The sequence below is a fragment of the Temnothorax americanus genome, unplaced genomic scaffold, assembly GCF_048541705.1.
Source record: "Temnothorax americanus isolate GAGA-0224 unplaced genomic scaffold, ASM4854170v1 Scaffold21, whole genome shotgun sequence".
In the NCBI taxonomy this organism is placed as follows: Eukaryota; Metazoa; Arthropoda; class Insecta; order Hymenoptera; family Formicidae; genus Temnothorax; species Temnothorax americanus.
Window position 1 is genome coordinate 59,524 of NW_027509349.1, and position 16,970 is coordinate 76,493.

Genomic DNA, 16,970 nt, shown 5'->3' on the forward strand with positions numbered 1-16,970 from the left:
TATACTCTTAACCATGTTTCTATAAAAAATTCTTATTAGTCTCTCTCTCTCTCTCTCTCTCAACGATTTAAAATATTAAAGATTTAGATATTTTTGAACAAAATTCCAAAAATTTAGATTTTATTTATATACATCTAAATATCGTGCTAAAGCATAGCGATTTTTGTATAACATTTATGAATAAAATATGTCACACCAGAATGTGAGAGATCATTAAAAGCTGATTTGCATGAATTTAAATAACATCGCTGAGTTAAATAACCGACAGCTATTCCTGGCAACCGACTGGCACTTCCGTTATAAGTTAAATTAATTACTGCCCACGTGGTGGCCGTAATGACAGGCCAGATTAAATTAACTCTCAAGTTTCAAAAACGACACCGATGAAGGCGTGATAACTGATAACGCAATGATAACGCAGCGCACTGTATCGAGGACAGATAAGCAGTTTCCACATATAGTTGAGACACGGATGAGCGCCGGCGGGAGAAGGTCTAACTATAAATAGCGTTAGAATATCCATTTAAGCCTGTACGCACGTTAAATCGATCGACCTCTACCCGTTACAATGAGGCCTTACGTTACTGCTTGATAAACACTGATCTCTTTCCTTGAAGAGGAAAATTCACTTATTTATAGCTTCTTCAGTCGCGCCCGGTATCTAATAACGATAATGAACATGCGGCACAAGATTTAAGGGTGCATAGACATATCAGGTTTGGAAGTATCCTCGACCTTAGAGAGAAGAAAATAATATGACAGGTAAATAACTTCGCTTGATACTGATACAAATTGCATAACGTGCATAATACTCACGTCGACTTTACTTAGAATCAAATGCACAGAATATTTAAGAAAAATGGAAAAGAGGGGACAGATAGTAATCATCAAACCGTGCCAAAAAATGTCTGATTAACATAAACATGAAAAATTGATTTTGTCAAAAATAAGAGCAGTTTTTGTTTTCGGTAATAGAAGACTCACATTTATTTTATTTTATTTTTTTTTATAAATCGATTCTTTATTTTATCAATTAAGGTAGAAATATTGAATAGCAAATATTTCATTTCTTATGTGAAAATATATATATATAGATAATAAAATATTTTAAATAAGATAAATATCTCAGAAGGTATTCACATTTTATTAATCTTATTTACTTAATTATCTGATATTAGGTACTCTAGCTGTCTTTAAGTCTTCAATGTATCATCTTTTTAACATTTGTATATTTTTCAAATCTGTATTGTTGTGTATAGGATATTCTCGCTTGTATACTCGAGCAATACAAATACAAATATTCTAGTTTTTTTATTTCGTTGAAAAAAATCGGTCAGTCTATTTTCCACTCGGAGTTTTAGAATGCACAGGTAATCCCGCCGGTTTTCCAAGGAATGGAGCATCGGCGTCTCTCGTCCCCTATTCGTCTTATTTCTCATCCGAAACTCGAATGCCATCCGATATCTGGCTGATATCGAACGGTTGATATCCGGTTATATATTTCTCTACAAATTTCTAGTAGTAAAAGGATTTGCAGGAAATTGTGTGTCACCGAGTGCCGAGTATTCGTGACTATTTTTTGAAGCGGAAAATTTTCTTTTTGAAAAAAGGGAAAAGAGCAGCGAGGATAAAGTAAATAACCGTGTTTACAAAAGACGCGATGTCGCAATATATGAGACCCATTTGAAGGAAAAACAGATACTTTGATAAATTTAAAATTATTTTTTTTTTTTTTTTAATGAGAAACAAATAATATGGTTTTTGAGTTATAAGCGATTGAGAATTATTTTTTATTTATATATTGTATTTAATTATTATTATAGAACGTATTTTGTCAAATAAAATCTTACAACACATAGCACTATTACTATTAAATATGATTTATTAACTGACATTATAATGTATTGCGCTATATGATTGAACTTCCATTCATTTTTATCAAACGCTATACAATTTCGTTGAATCAATGACAATTTGAATGCTCGCGAAGTGCGAATAATTGCACAGTTTTATCATAAATTTGTCACAAAAGTACTAAATTGCAAGCTTCAGCCGAAGTTAAATTTCAACTGTGTTGTATCCATCTCTTGCTACAATATGCACGCCACCGCATAATGTCTTCATTATGCTATATATACACAGAGTATAGGCCACGTGTAAAATCGTAACATAAATTTGCAAACATACGTGTATAATGAGTTATGTAAAACCCAAAATTTTTGGGATAAATATACGTAGGTATCCGATTTATGCATAGAATTGAAAAGCATCCGAAGAGTTTAGTTCAGGTTTGAATTGTGTTAAATCGATAATTATAAAATCAGTCATTGCATTTTTAATACAAATGTTTGTTACATATTTCTATTCAAGTTTCATAGTGGAAAAGATAAAAGTTTAATTTTTGATAACCATTGTATTCTTATAATAAATTCTTTGATTTTTTAAATCTAAATTAAATAGTTTACTCTGAAAGTGTCTGAAACATTTAAGACGAAAGACATAAAGCTATAAAATTATTTCAATTATAAAAAGATTTAAAACGAAAATTTTGGAAGTTATAAAAGATTATAGAGGGATAACTTATCTTGACGCATTATGCCTATTTTACAAAATAAATTTTTTTAAACGGTTCAGCAATAATGAGCATTTTCGACTTCAGAATTTTTGATATATTCTATGTGTATTGAAACATATATCTTTAAAGCATTATTGTTTCTAAACTTACAAAAATTTGATATATAAATGCCACTTTTCTGCAAATTCTTTTTTTAACGGAAAAAATTTTCAAATTTTTCTCGAAACTGCATAGCATATTAAATACAGCGAGAGGAAAAATTCCATTCAAGTATTATTGAATTATTCCGCTTAATGCATGCATGGCTATTTACTCAAATGCTGAGTATTGTTTTGGCAATCAAGGCAATTCTCTCCAAAGCGGAAGTACACTTTCGTATTTATTCACGTAGCCCTCGGCACATAATGTATCGCAAACATTTATTTAATCCCATCCTTTATTCACACCCGTTTCACAGTCTATAAGCATAATTCGGCTAAGTAATTAATTTGAAAAAATCATGACGCCACAATGTTATATACAGTGAATTTTAGAGAATATAAAGATGTACATACAGAGGACTTCCATATAAAGATATAGTTATATATAGTAAACGAAATGATTGAGCTCAGATTGTGTGTGTGAGCTTACATTGCACACTCTTGTGTCGAAGAAGAGAATGCGCAACTATTAATAACGTTCAATGGAAATCGCCGCCTAAAGCCTTAAAAAGACGTCGCCGAATACAAATGATAATACTTGACAAAATTTTTTAATTTAACCAGATCTATTATTCTTTTAAATCTGTCAACTACCGACTTTCTAGAAACGCTCTAGATAGATATAGGAAAGTGGACCACGCACGAAATGTATGTTTTTGACATACAGTCTGGGACAAATTAATTTAGGAGATAATTTGTCTCAGGCTGTTCATTGCCTCGTTGTTTTCACTGACGGAATGAAAACAACGAGGCATAAAATTCGACATCGCGACACGAATATCGCACGAACCCATAAATGAGCTAATGACGGGGTAGGAAGCCCCTGGAACGCACTACACTGCATCCCCGCACTATTCGCGATCAAATTGCACTACATAAGTACACTTGTTCTAACAATCAAATGAAAAAAAAATTCTCTCACGCTCTCTCGCGAATATTGTGCAAGATATAATAAAAAGGATTCGGTACTTGAAAAACAGATAGTATTCATGGGACTGAGTAAAAATTATACAATCAATTATGCATTCAACATTGATCGTTAAAATCATATCGGAAAGAGAAATAGTTTTTAGCAGCACAATTAATTTGCACTTTTGTATAAAACCACATATCTTTTTTGCGTAAATCGATTCCTTTCGTTGTTCTACACGCAAAAGTACTAAAATCGTCCAAAATATATTTGAAAGTTTTAAGGAGGCAGTAAAAAATTTACCCGGAGCTTCCAGAGAGATTACATGACCAGATAACATTTCTTAAAGTACAAGTTGTCCTAAAAAGTTATAGATTTACATTAATGTAACAGGCAGTTTGATGAACAGATCATTTTTAGAAACTGCACATATAAAAAGCAATGAAGATCTATGTTGCCAAAATTAATAGGACATTAAGCAATGTGGTCGGTCATCTCGATCATTTATATTAAGCAAAATGAAAATGGCAGAAATGAAATGACAGACACTTAGCAAAACAGTAGCTAATGGAATGGTGAAGTTAAAATCACATTCGAGAGATTTTCAAGCCCATCAAAATCCACTACGTAGTCCCGATAATGGATGCCTTTCTGCTCCATGTGTATAACAAGTAAATATTATTGTCTTAATATAATAAAAACAATATACACACACACACACACACACACACACACACACACACACACACACAAATATGGACAGGGTCCACCAAATCTACGCACCTTATTTGTCTCCTCTTATTTGTCTCCTCTTATTTGTCTTCGACGAAATACAAGTATGTTAAAGGAAAATGGTATTGTTCTTTCGAAGAAACAAATATTATAATAAGCAAAAAAATGTACTCATGCTCATATCCTTCGAGATTTCATTGGTATTTTTTAAAACGGAACTACATATTTTTATCATCGCGTTTTTATAGCTAACAATAAAATAAAGATCAATTTAGCGAGCTATGAAAATATGATTTTTATGTAACGTTGAGTAAAAATCTTCGGAAATATATGGAAGTATAGATATAAATGATGACATAATTATGAAAAAGAGAGTAAAGGAAATTTTAATACATTTTCAAATGCCCATTAATTTTGAGATATATATATTTCTGTATATATAATATATAAATAAATTCTTCGATCTTCTTAAAATTGTCTGACTAATGTTAGCGCATGCAATCTTAGCACGTTCTCGCGATACGCGATATTTTTCAGCATCGCGATCGGTAAATTTTATCACAAATGCTACCGGCAATAATTTTATCGTTAACTCATACGCGGAGGAGAAATAAGGTAAAGACATGGGAAAAATGCCTAATAAGGTCGTAAATGTAAAATCGCACGTTTCGTGCAACACACACACACACACACAAACGCGAATTACCTAGTGACCTCAATACAGTGCAGTTTTCGCGCGCGTTTCTAGTAAGCCCGGATAATTCAGTCAGGCACGAGTATTTCTCTGTTAATTTTTAAAATACTAACCCATTTTTAGTGGTATAAAGTACGAGGGTCGTTCAATAAGTCCTTAGAAAATTTTGCACGGAAAATTTTCTAAGGACTTATTGAACGACCCTCGTATATTACGTAAAGAAACTCTTGTTCTCAATTATAAAGTAAATCAAAATTATTTCTTGAGCAATTATTAAAAAATGTAAAGCGAAATATAATATTTGTTTATATGTATAATACATTATCAAAGAGAATTATGTATTCGGTAGAACTCAGTATAACAATAGCCACGTCGATTCTCACTGAACAGTCTCGGATACTTTTTAGAAAAAGTCCCACCCTCGGCAACAACTCTTATATTTAACAATTCAATTTTAGCTGTGTACCCTCTTTTCCCTTCTAAATCAATAAGCTTAACTTTCTCGCGTAAATCATATTTTTCTTCCTCAAATTTAGGTTTTGTATAATCCTATTTTTCAATCGAATAACGACAAATATTGTTACAGAGTTTATCATTCTTAAAGTTGAAGATTTAAGATTAAATATTAATATTAAGATTGAAGCTTTCCAACACTGATTGCGCTATAAAAGAAAAAGAACAAAATTTAGATATAAATAATTTTAATATATATGTATATAGCATTTAGCACAATATGGTTTTTTAATAATTATCTTAATAAATAATATTCAAGTTCTAATTAAGCCTTTTACAAATCTTGCTGTTTCATATTGCTTCAATTCAAAACAGCTAAACGTTAAAATTTTTCCATTTAAACAAGCAGCAATTGAATGTCAAATGTTATTAAAATCTGTAATAATGCAATTACAATATATACAGTATTATAATATGTATAATACTTAAATGCACTTTAGAAATAAAGTTTTTGGAGTTTTCAGCAAAGATTTTGTTTAGCGTTATTTTTTAAAAATTCTCGACTTTTAATATTAAACATTTCGATGACTGATTACCAAATTTTGTGCTACGATAATTGCTACTTCCTATTAACTTTTATGATCAAGTTCTTATAACTTGTATTAGAATTTCTTTTTATAATAAATGAGGACCTTAATATTTTCCGATGACAGAATATTACTATGTTTGTAGGTCATTTTGAAAGACAATGTAATATCTCGCAAATTCTGGACATTTCTTAACTAGACCGCGTATTGGAATGGAAAGTTTAATAAAGATTTATTGTCAAGTTTATGAAAGTTTATCGAGAAAAAATATCTTTAATATAACAATCTTTCGCTCTCACTCTCCTTCTCTTTGTTTCCACTTTTTAAAAGATAAATTCAAAGCATTGCAAAAAAATAATATACTATCTCTACAAAATCATTCATCGCATTAATTACAAACACAATTAAAATAATTGAGTTTAATTAATAAACAATGTTCTGATATTATTTTAACGGTAATCAGAAAGAAAAAAGTTTTCCTGCAGTAAAATTATTGTCAATATTCCTTTCAAAACATATCATTTGCTTAAATAGAATTTTACTTTAAAATTAAGAAAAATCAATAGTCATTCTATATTGTATATTTCTCTCCGCAACAATTTTCTAAAGTTTCAAATGCGATTTTCTCAAACTTTATTTCGTGACCTAAAACCAGACAAATCCTCAATTTAAATGCATTCAGAAATCTCCAAAATAATCTACAATAATTGTTCGTGAAGCAATGCGAGACTGCGAACAATTGCGACAAATTAGAGAGTTGTATGTACATATCGGAAGCGAATATTACGACGCAACGGGCAGAATTCAGATTAAAAATAAAGAGAGTTTATGTGTTGAAACCCTCTATTACACTTGCAAATCAAGAGATTCAATGAAAATTTAGAAAATATTTACTAAGAAAATTTAAAAAGTGGCGACGATATGACTTGCCGCGATAAATGCGATAAAATATAATAGCAAATATAATATGCATGAGGGACATAGGTCGATAAAAATCTAATAAACATATGTTATATAGATATAATATGCATTATATCATAATATTAAATTATCAATATAATTAATATTGTAGTTAAATATAAAAAAGATATTTAAAAACGTAATAGAATAGGTGAGCACACACACACACAATAATTAATATGAACATGGCAATATATTTCAAGCCTAAAGTAATTAATTAAATCTTGAATAATAATTTAAAATTAATATTATAGATAATGTTAAAAAATAAAACTCACGCAATACCAATAAATCAATATATAGTTTAACAATAACTTTAAAAAAGTTAAACAACAGCTTTAAATCTAATAAGTCAGAAAAATATTTATACGTTTGTATATAAAACTATTTGAGTAAAATATATCATGAAAAAGAATATATGTATAATATATGTAAAAGAATATATGCCATGTGTGTAAATATTTCTTAATACAGACGTAATATTGTTATCAAGTGTCATATTTTGTGAAACGAAGTTTAGATTATGCACGAGTGTTAGACTGGTTTTCTAATTATCTCCTACGAGTTGCTAATTACTGATAAAGCTGCGATAGAAATGCATTGTGCAAGTTACAGGCACATCGCACAGTAACCCATGTTGTACAGTTAATTGCAACAGGCAAGCGATCTGGCGTTCTATCGAACGCTAGTGTGGGAAATTTCGATACATTTATACCTGTCTGTGGTATAATATAGCGCCCGTTTCGAAATTGACGAAAATTTGAATTACCAGTTGTATGAATTATAATATGATACATTAATTAATAATACATCAATAATCAATATTTAAATATCTTTACGAGTGCAAACTTTTATTATAATTTAAAGAGATACTTTATTTCTTGCACTCGCCATATTAGGTCCATATCACTTTAGACTTTTGACATCACTTTCGTATTCAGCAATGCACAATTACATTAGAATTTAAAAACATTTTATTTTTTTTGTATCCGTTATTTTGAACTTTTGATCTTCTTTTCGCATTCAGTAACCCCAACAACTTTTGAAAGTAATGAAATTTTATATCTTCATATTTTTGAATAAGTCAAACGTGTTAAATAGGTAAATAGTAAAACGGGTACTTTATATTTGATTTTACATTAACTTTAGTTTCATACACTTTAGCCATCTATTTCAGTTTTTGAAATGTCATCTGTAATTTTTTTTGCAAATAATTCATATTTCTAACTTGCACAGTAACCTGACAATCTAATTATATGACGCAAGTTTAATTACCGATCGTATCGTGACGATCGATCCTTATACATTACGCTTAACCATTGTGGTTATACATATAATACACAGCTTCGGTATAACCGATACAATGTATGCAAGTATAATAATGCTATCCGATGAAACTAATTTGAAGTTATGACAACAAATTATTATAATTTCTTTCAAGTATCGATCTCAAAAATACACTAAACTTTCGTATTACATTCAATCTTCTGGCCATCTTCTTTTGAGTTTTAATTAGTAAGTTTTGAAGAAATTTTATTATCCGTATCAGTTACTGTGTTAATTAATATATTTTGGAATCGTGTATTTTATTTATTTCGCACTCAATCTCTACAGTTAATAAAGTATTTTGTTCTGCTATATTTTATTACATTTTATTTTTGTAAAATATATTTTTCAGATTTCAATAAAATATTAATTTATTTATACGTATACATTTTGCTTATATTTTATCATATTTTTACTAATTTATTATCTTCTTTAATAAAAGAGAAACAACTTAATCTCTCTTAATTAAGATAATCTTGTTTTAACTTATACTTTAACTAAAAGTGTTTGCCCGTTTATTAACCGACTATACAGGAAATACATCATTTAATGCGTATTTTCCACTTTGATTTCAAACTTAATTTAATTTATTAATTCAAAATGAACATCAACTAGAAAATTGGGTCAAAGATATTTTAAATACAAGCGTTAAGTAACCCTACATGTGTTAATGTAGATTATTATTTAATTTGTTTACTTATTATTTATTATATATACCTACTTTACATTTCTTTTCTCTCAAAGAAGATTAAATATGCATTAATTGATTCTTTTAGATTATCCGTAAATTACTAATTTACTTTTTTTTTTAATTTAACGTTATGTCACGATCTTGTGATATTTTTCAAACATCTCTTAATTTCCTTTAGAGGTAAAAATCTTTCTTTCTTTGACCATTAAAGGAATGAGATTGTCGATAAGCCCATCAATTAAATTATTCCGAAGACCATTCATAAAATAATAGAATCGCATGATAAATTTAAATAATTTCGTTCTCTTTATTTTAATAATTAATTTTACTCAATTAATTGCCTAATTTAAAAAGAGAAAGATATGTCACTCACTCTGTCTGATTATCCTCAAAAGTCAGCGTTCCTTCAGTATGCACGTATTGCTTGCCGGGTTTCGCAGTGCCTTCCTCAGTACGATAAGGGACAATCACGCGACCGCGGGCTCCACTATAGCGTACTACTCGCAGAGGATGCTGACCTACGCTCTCCACTAGTTCTACATCTCTCTCGGGAAACCCGAAAATGCCGCTGTGATCGTCATCCAGGATCATTACCGTCGCCATGCTCGGCGAGACAAGCATTGCTGGCTGCGACACATTACTGAGCCTAAAAATAAAAGAGATATTCACATCAATTCGAGAAAAATTAAACTGACACTTCAACAACAGAAATCATTTTTGTGAATTCAGCACGGTAGCACAATAAAAATAAATTATTGCTATAAATTATCATATCTATTTTTAGAACAAGCATATGTCAATTTATATAAGCATTATTTATTAATTCTTTTTGTAATGACTAATATAAATAGCTTTTACGAATGTTCTTTCGTTCTTTCAAATCGACGTTTGACTACATAACTCTTAATTTGCTGATCGACAGATCCTTTATTTTCTATCTAAAAATACCATTCAGTAAAATACTTTAATCAAGTTCGCAGATAAGCTGGTCTATAATTTCGACGTTGAATACTCGCCTTTCAAAGGAGCATTCGTCCAAGATTTTATTTTTATCCGTTGATCTCCTTTGATGTCGTTCCTGAGATATATTTTCTCTTACTTATTTTTTACTATTATTTAAAGCCTTTATGTTTTTCCAATGATATACATATATAACAAGTATAATTTTGTTATTAATAATTACTTTATTTTTACTATATATATTATGTTATATTTACTTGATCTTAGATCTGTGCTATTGATTAACTTGTATTTAATTTATATTATGTTTTTATATATTTTTTCTTTGTATCTAAATAAATATAGAGAAATAAAACATTTTTAAAATAATGATATAATGTCTCGTACAACACATAATACAATGAAATGACAGACGATATCGCTCTGTTACCTTTCATCATTACGACAGTTCGAGTACATGCGAGACAATAAGCTATTAGTGACAACTAAATAGTCTTTAGATTTCTTTTAGAATTATGACAAAGATTACTAGGTCACAATAATTCTCTCCTCGACCTATATCGCTGATAATCAGGGCAACTCTTTATTATACCGTATAATTGACGCAGAAGTGTATACAATGCGATTTAACTTCTCCGTATATTTACTCCGATTTTCCTTAGCCGAATTATCAAGTACGTTTATCAGCACACGTTTTACTTATAGATTTAATTGCGCGTGCACGTGTGGTTTCCGCGCGACCCCGTGATGCAATCTGGCGCATGCGACGTAAAGTTGCAAATAACAGAAATAATCGGGTCATCTGGCTATATCGACACGAACCTGTAATTTTCAATCGTATAAGCGTGAAATAAAAGAATCTATTCGTTCTAGTTACCTTATTGCATTTTAAAAAAGATATATGTATCTCCAAGCTTTCAAGGAAAGAGAAACGCGAAAAGACCAATCAAAGAAGAAAGAAGAGAAAAGAAATGAAATATGGAGAAACTGCAAGAAACAGAATTAAAATCAACATATAGCGCGCGATGTATCATCTAAAATACATCTCTGTGACTCAAAACCGTTCTATCGTGATTTCATGTATATACCTAATCACGCTGCTTTTAATCTGAGGACTACACACGTGACATGATGAAAAGTTCAAGCCTTTTTCTTAGCATTCTTAGGAATTTACGAGGTTGACAATGCTAGGCAAAAGGATACTAAAGGATGTTTAAAATGACGTTTGCACACTGAATGTTTACGAATTATACAGTACAAAAGATTTAGTTCCTGAATTTTCTAAAAACCAATATATAATATTTTATTAGGCATAGGTCAATAATTTAATACAGTTTCCACATTCTTCTGGAAAAAAAAATTTGTCAAAAACATTTTTATTATTAGTTATACATAAAAATATCTAGCTAAGAGATTCAGTAGTCTGTATATAAAAAAAATATAGTACATAGTCCTAGAGTACAATTGTTTTCTTATAATGTCATCCTTATTCAATTGTAGCAATAACAAATTTTGTTAAAAACAGAATAAAAATATAGTATAAAAAGAAACAAATATGTAAAATATGTCGATGTCAAAATTAAATCTATCTGTAAAATAAATTTATAAAATGTATGTGTGTGTGTGTGTATATATATATATATATATATATATAATGTATAATATTATTTATCAATTCATTGTTTAATATTAATTGTGCATATTATTATACATATATTTTATATGTATAAAATACACAAAATTGTGTTAATTTAACAAATCCATAATAATATTAAAAGCATATGAATTAAATAATTAAATTGATTAATTAATTAATTGTTTTTAAATTTTTAGATTTTTGAATGTATCTTCATGATATCTTCCAAACTTGTGTACTGTATAAAATGCCATTAACAACTTTAATTACATTGAGAAGAGCCACGCTAATAGCCAATCTTAAATGTCTTTCATTAAGATTCAATCAATAGCAGCTTATCTGCTGATTAAATTGCAAATGTTACTCGTTTGAAATTAATGGGATGATCGCCTTTTCACCGCTGGTCAATGATCTGTGATCGTAATACACTATATCCACCATAAATGTATACGTTGAGAATCATTTAAAGAATCGTTTAAAAGAAAATTGAAGTAATTGCAGCTCTTAAGTAGCACGATAATTATACTGGATGTCTCATCGCGTTGATGACAGACTCTTTAGATAAAGTTAAATCCAATAAAAAAATATACACACATACGTACCTCACGAATTATGAGAAAGAGGATGAGAAAATAATTGAAAATATAGGATTTATAAACCAAATTTTTAGAGAAACCAGATATGTAAATACATCAAATTAAATAAAGCTCATCCTTTGTTTAATTTTAAGTGGGCTTTTCAATGTTCGTTAGAAAATCAAAATTTGTGTGTGTGTGTGTGTGTGTGTGTGTGTGTGTGTGTATGTGTGTGTGTGTTAAAAGTGATTCAAGTGAGATATAGCTATTCAAATATTTAATAACTTCCAAAACTCCGCAGAGATGTGATATAAAACAATGAAGCTTTAATAAAAGTAATATTAATAAGAGTAATATGAATAAAAGTAATATCAATAAAAAACAAAAAATAATTTAACAAAGGAAATATCACCTTGTTTATCAAAAACGCTTGATATCGAATATCCCGACATAATTCCGATAACTTCAACAATTATTTAACGCAATTTAAAAATAAAAAAAACAATGTAAAAAATCTCAGAACGCGATATATTTTAATTTTAAAATTAGTATTATTAATAGAATAAAAAATTAATTTTTCAGATGTGTCTGCCATTAAAGTTATATTAAAAATTTTGAAACTGAAATTTTATTTAACATAATTTAATTTTTGTTAATTATAAATAATACATTAAATTAATAATAATATTAAATTTTTTTTTATTTTAATGTTTATACACAACTCATCACATATTACGTATATTAATAGTACGAGAACAACTAGCTGCAATGACATTCTATTTTTATCATTTCCCTTTGCAGCGTTTAAAATACTTTCGATAACCACTCTCATATCTTATCGCGAAAATTATTACGGTACTTTTCACAAGTTTTCGCAAAAAATGATCGTCAATTTACTAACCTGACATAAAAATGTTCATCCTCCTCGAACAATTCGTCATCGATAACGGACAGCTGGATAGTCTTCATGGTCTCGCCGGGCTCAAAAGTCAGAGTGCCCTTGGCACTCACATAATCAGATCCGGCCTCGGCGGAGCCATCTTCCGTGTAGTAATCCACGGTGCAGGGTCTGTTGAGATCACCTCCAGCCCTGGAAACGCCCACCTCAAAGGTTCCAACGTTCTCCATCACGGTGTAATGACCAGGTTCGAAAAATACTCTCATGGCGTTGACATGTTCGATATCGATGCTCTCCGCTTCGGCTTTCTGCAACTCGGCCTTGACCTCGCTAAGGTCGCTCTGCGCTCTCTCGCTGATCTTCCTGCTGAGATTGCCCGCGCCTACCATCTTCCTCGTAGCCTGCACCCTATAAAAGGCCCTGCTCTTAGGGCCCTTGCCGAGCACTTCCTCGTGAGCCATGACCTCCAATTGCTCCAGAGACAAAGTCGGGTACTTTTTGCGCAATTCCTTCAGAGTGTTAATGTAATCTCTACGAGTTTGCTCGAACTCTCTCGCTTCGGGGGAATCGACGTCGGCTAGGCGATCGACCATGCCGTGAAGACCGTCTTGCTGAGGCTTGATCTCCAGCTCCACCCCCATCTCGGAATCCGCGGCCTCCGCCTGCACGATTACACCCCGCTTATTCATCCGGTAACCTTTGTGCAGATACTTGTAGATTAATAGCCGTCGATCAGCAACGTAAGCCGTCAATACCGTGGCCGGGAAGAAGGAGAAGGTCAGAATGCCCTCCCAGATCTCGAGGACACCAGGACTGGACACCGCCAGGATAACGTAGAGCCATACGTAGGCGAAGATGCTCCAGGTAGCGGTGACGAAGAAAACGCGCAGATGTTTTATCTTCCGGGTCTCACCGTTCGGGATTACAAACACGCACAAGGAAATGATAACAAAGAGATTGTAAGCGGCGGAGCCGACGATCGTGCCCGGGCCCAGCTCGCCCGCTTGAAAGTTCTTCGCCCAAATCTCGATGATGGACAGCAGGATCTCAGGAGCACTGCTGCCGAGCGCCATTAAGGTCAGATTGGCCACCGTCTCGTTCCACACTCGCACCACGACGATCTGCGGCTCCCTCCCGTGACGGCGCACCACCAATTCCTTCTCCTTGGACGTGATCACCTCGATGGCAGCCATAAAGCGGTCGCTGATGATCGACACGCCGATAAACAGGTATAACATCAGAATAAAGTACACCAGGCCTCGGAAGATGATGTCGATTAGATGCAGGTTGGTGTCCGGACGCCAGAGCGGTATCACTAGGCCCGGCTCGCAGCGCACCGAGTAGTTCCCAGACATATTGTCGAGAGTGTGTCGAGAATCGCGGAAACTTGGCGCGGTCTCTCAGCGACTTATTTGCCCCGTCTCTTCGGGGAATAAAACTCCGCTCGGAAAAATCCCGTTCTTCATTCAGACTGCCGAGCGATCTTCCCGCGGCGTTCGTTATCTTGACTCGCAAATTGTTTCCGAGGGATAAAAAAATTCGAAAAATTCACTCTCTCTTCGAGGAAAGGGACAAGAAGCGAAACAGATATAGATATATATATATATTTTTTTCTTTTAAGAAAAACGATCGGAGAAAGAGAGATTTATATAGACTATTTTCTCTCAATTAATACGCCAATTTTGCTCTCTATTACACTAACACTAATTAGCAAACCGATATTCACTCCTATATAAACGCGAAAAACGTAAACGAATCGGATCTTCCGCGTGCGATACAGGCGTGTTTGTTTTCGCTGGAGGAAGGGCGATGACGTTTCGGAACTTCCCCGCGGACAACTGGCGGCTTATACCATCAAGCTCCAATTTCGTACTGGCCGCGAGCTAATTTTTCCCATCAGCTTCCTCGCCAACTAATTTCGTTTTCTAATCAAAGTCTTCGACATCGTTTTTCCCGTCGCAAAATTGACCTTGGAGTATTTCTGTCCGTATTTCACTGTCCTGTCCGTTTCCCGCACTCACGCACTCCCGCCCTGCTAACACTCTTCTCCCTTTACGCGCCCCCGCTCACACCGTCGTAGGGACAAGCCAGAACCGCACCGGACAACACTGATAATAGGTATTATCGGCGTTGGGAATCGGCTACCGATGGAACCCATCGATATTACCGCGGCAGTGAGCTCCCATCACGAAGCGGACCCTCTGACATCACGGGGTAACAGAACCGTGCCGGGCCGCGTTCGAACGAACACTGAGAGAGGCGAGAGAGAAAGAGAGGAAGCTAGAGGAGAGAGCCGGCCAGACCGAGTGGGGAGTGGTGTCTCGGGTTAGCCAGACGTAGGCCACCCCATCCTCTACCGCTACCCTCCTCCTCGCCCTTTAGCCTTCTCCCCCCCTCTCTCTCTCTCTCTCTCTCTCTCTTTCTCTCTCTCTTTCTCTCTCTCTCTCTCTTGTTCTCGCTCTCGCTCTCCTCGTCCGGCTGCAGTGCGCCGGCGATACTCCTATCTCGGTCTCCTCTATCGTGGCGACGGTATCGCCAACCTTGTCGCGGTAGTACTTCCGTCTTTATCCGCTTTACAGCATCGGCGGTGCCTCTCTTCTTGTCAACTTTACAGCGTGACGGCCCCCCCTCTCTCTCTCTCTCTCTCTCTACCCCACCGAGCCGACGTTACTCTCGTCCTCGTCTGCTCCACTAGCCGTTACCGCCGCCCTCGTCACATACTTCTATCCTCGCCTGGCTTCGTCGCGCGAGCGTTTTACCCTCTTTGTCGGACTTTACCCCGCCGACAATGCTACTCCGAACTCCGTCAGGCGGTATCTCCATTCTCATCGTTCGCGAAGAAATGCCGCCGCTTTTCGCGTATCTACGCGCATCTCCCCAGTCACGCTTCACGCGGCGTAGTATAGTATCTTGTATTCATTCGTACGCGCCGGAGTAACGAGGATATATCTGTCTTCTTCTAGCAACCCACCCCACCTTTTTCCACCCCTCGCTTTTTCTACACCCCGTATTTATACCATTGTCCTCGTCGAACCCTAACGCTCTATATACCTTCTTTTCCTTCTCCCTTCTTTCCTCTCACCCCCCTCTTCTTTCTTTCTCCCCTTTTCTTATCTCTCTTTCTCTTATTCTATATCAGGGGTGGCTATTGCGTGGCGGCAGATCTCCCATACAACTCTCATGATGTAATACAAAGATTTGATTTTGTGTTTTACAAATGTAGACAAATCGTGTCATGTATGCGTATCTTTTCTTTTTTGTAAAGTCTGCATCTGGAAAATAGAAAAGATAGACCAAAATTAGTTTTTCTCGTGTGCATACAGAACGTTATACATATATAGAGAAAGGGGTGAAAGAGCGGGTAGGGAAGGAGAAAGGAAAGGAGGAAAAATAAGATAAAAGTAGAGTGTTAGGGTTCGACAAGGGCAGTGGCATAAATATGGAATATAGAAGACGCGATGGATAAAAAAAAGAAAGTAAGAGGATATTGTAGAAGGGTAGATATTTTTTCTATTTTTTTAATATATATGATGGGAATATTTTCTGTATGTAGATACTTCAAACTTCTATATATATATATACATTTGAAAAATAAAAAATATATTTTTTATTTAAAAAATACAATATATGTAATATATGTATTTAAACTTCTGTCTGTCTTCTTCATATTCTCTATATATTCTCATACTGATGTAATATATAAACAATTTTATGTTGAAAAAATACATATTTATTTTTAACATTTTGTAGGGATTTATGAAAAATGTGTGTGG

The 16,970-nt window shown here is 33.5% G+C and overlaps 1 protein-coding gene across 2 annotated transcripts in view; it reads right to left on the reverse strand.

Moving 5' to 3' along the window:
* Calx (sodium/calcium exchanger 3) overlaps positions 1-15,558 on the reverse strand; it is a 69,640-nt gene extending 54,082 nt beyond the window's left edge. For both annotated transcript variants that reach the window (XM_077406457.1, XM_077406456.1), the window contains exons 1-2: positions 13,201-15,558; positions 9,502-9,774 (exon numbers count right to left, since the gene is read on the reverse strand). In XM_077406457.1, the coding sequence (XP_077262583.1) occupies positions 9,502-9,774; positions 13,201-14,552 (1,625 nt within the window). In that variant the 5' untranslated portion in view covers positions 14,553-15,558. The remainder of the gene's footprint in view (positions 1-9,501; positions 9,775-13,200) is intronic.
* Positions 15,559-16,970: the final 1,412 nt, after the last annotated feature.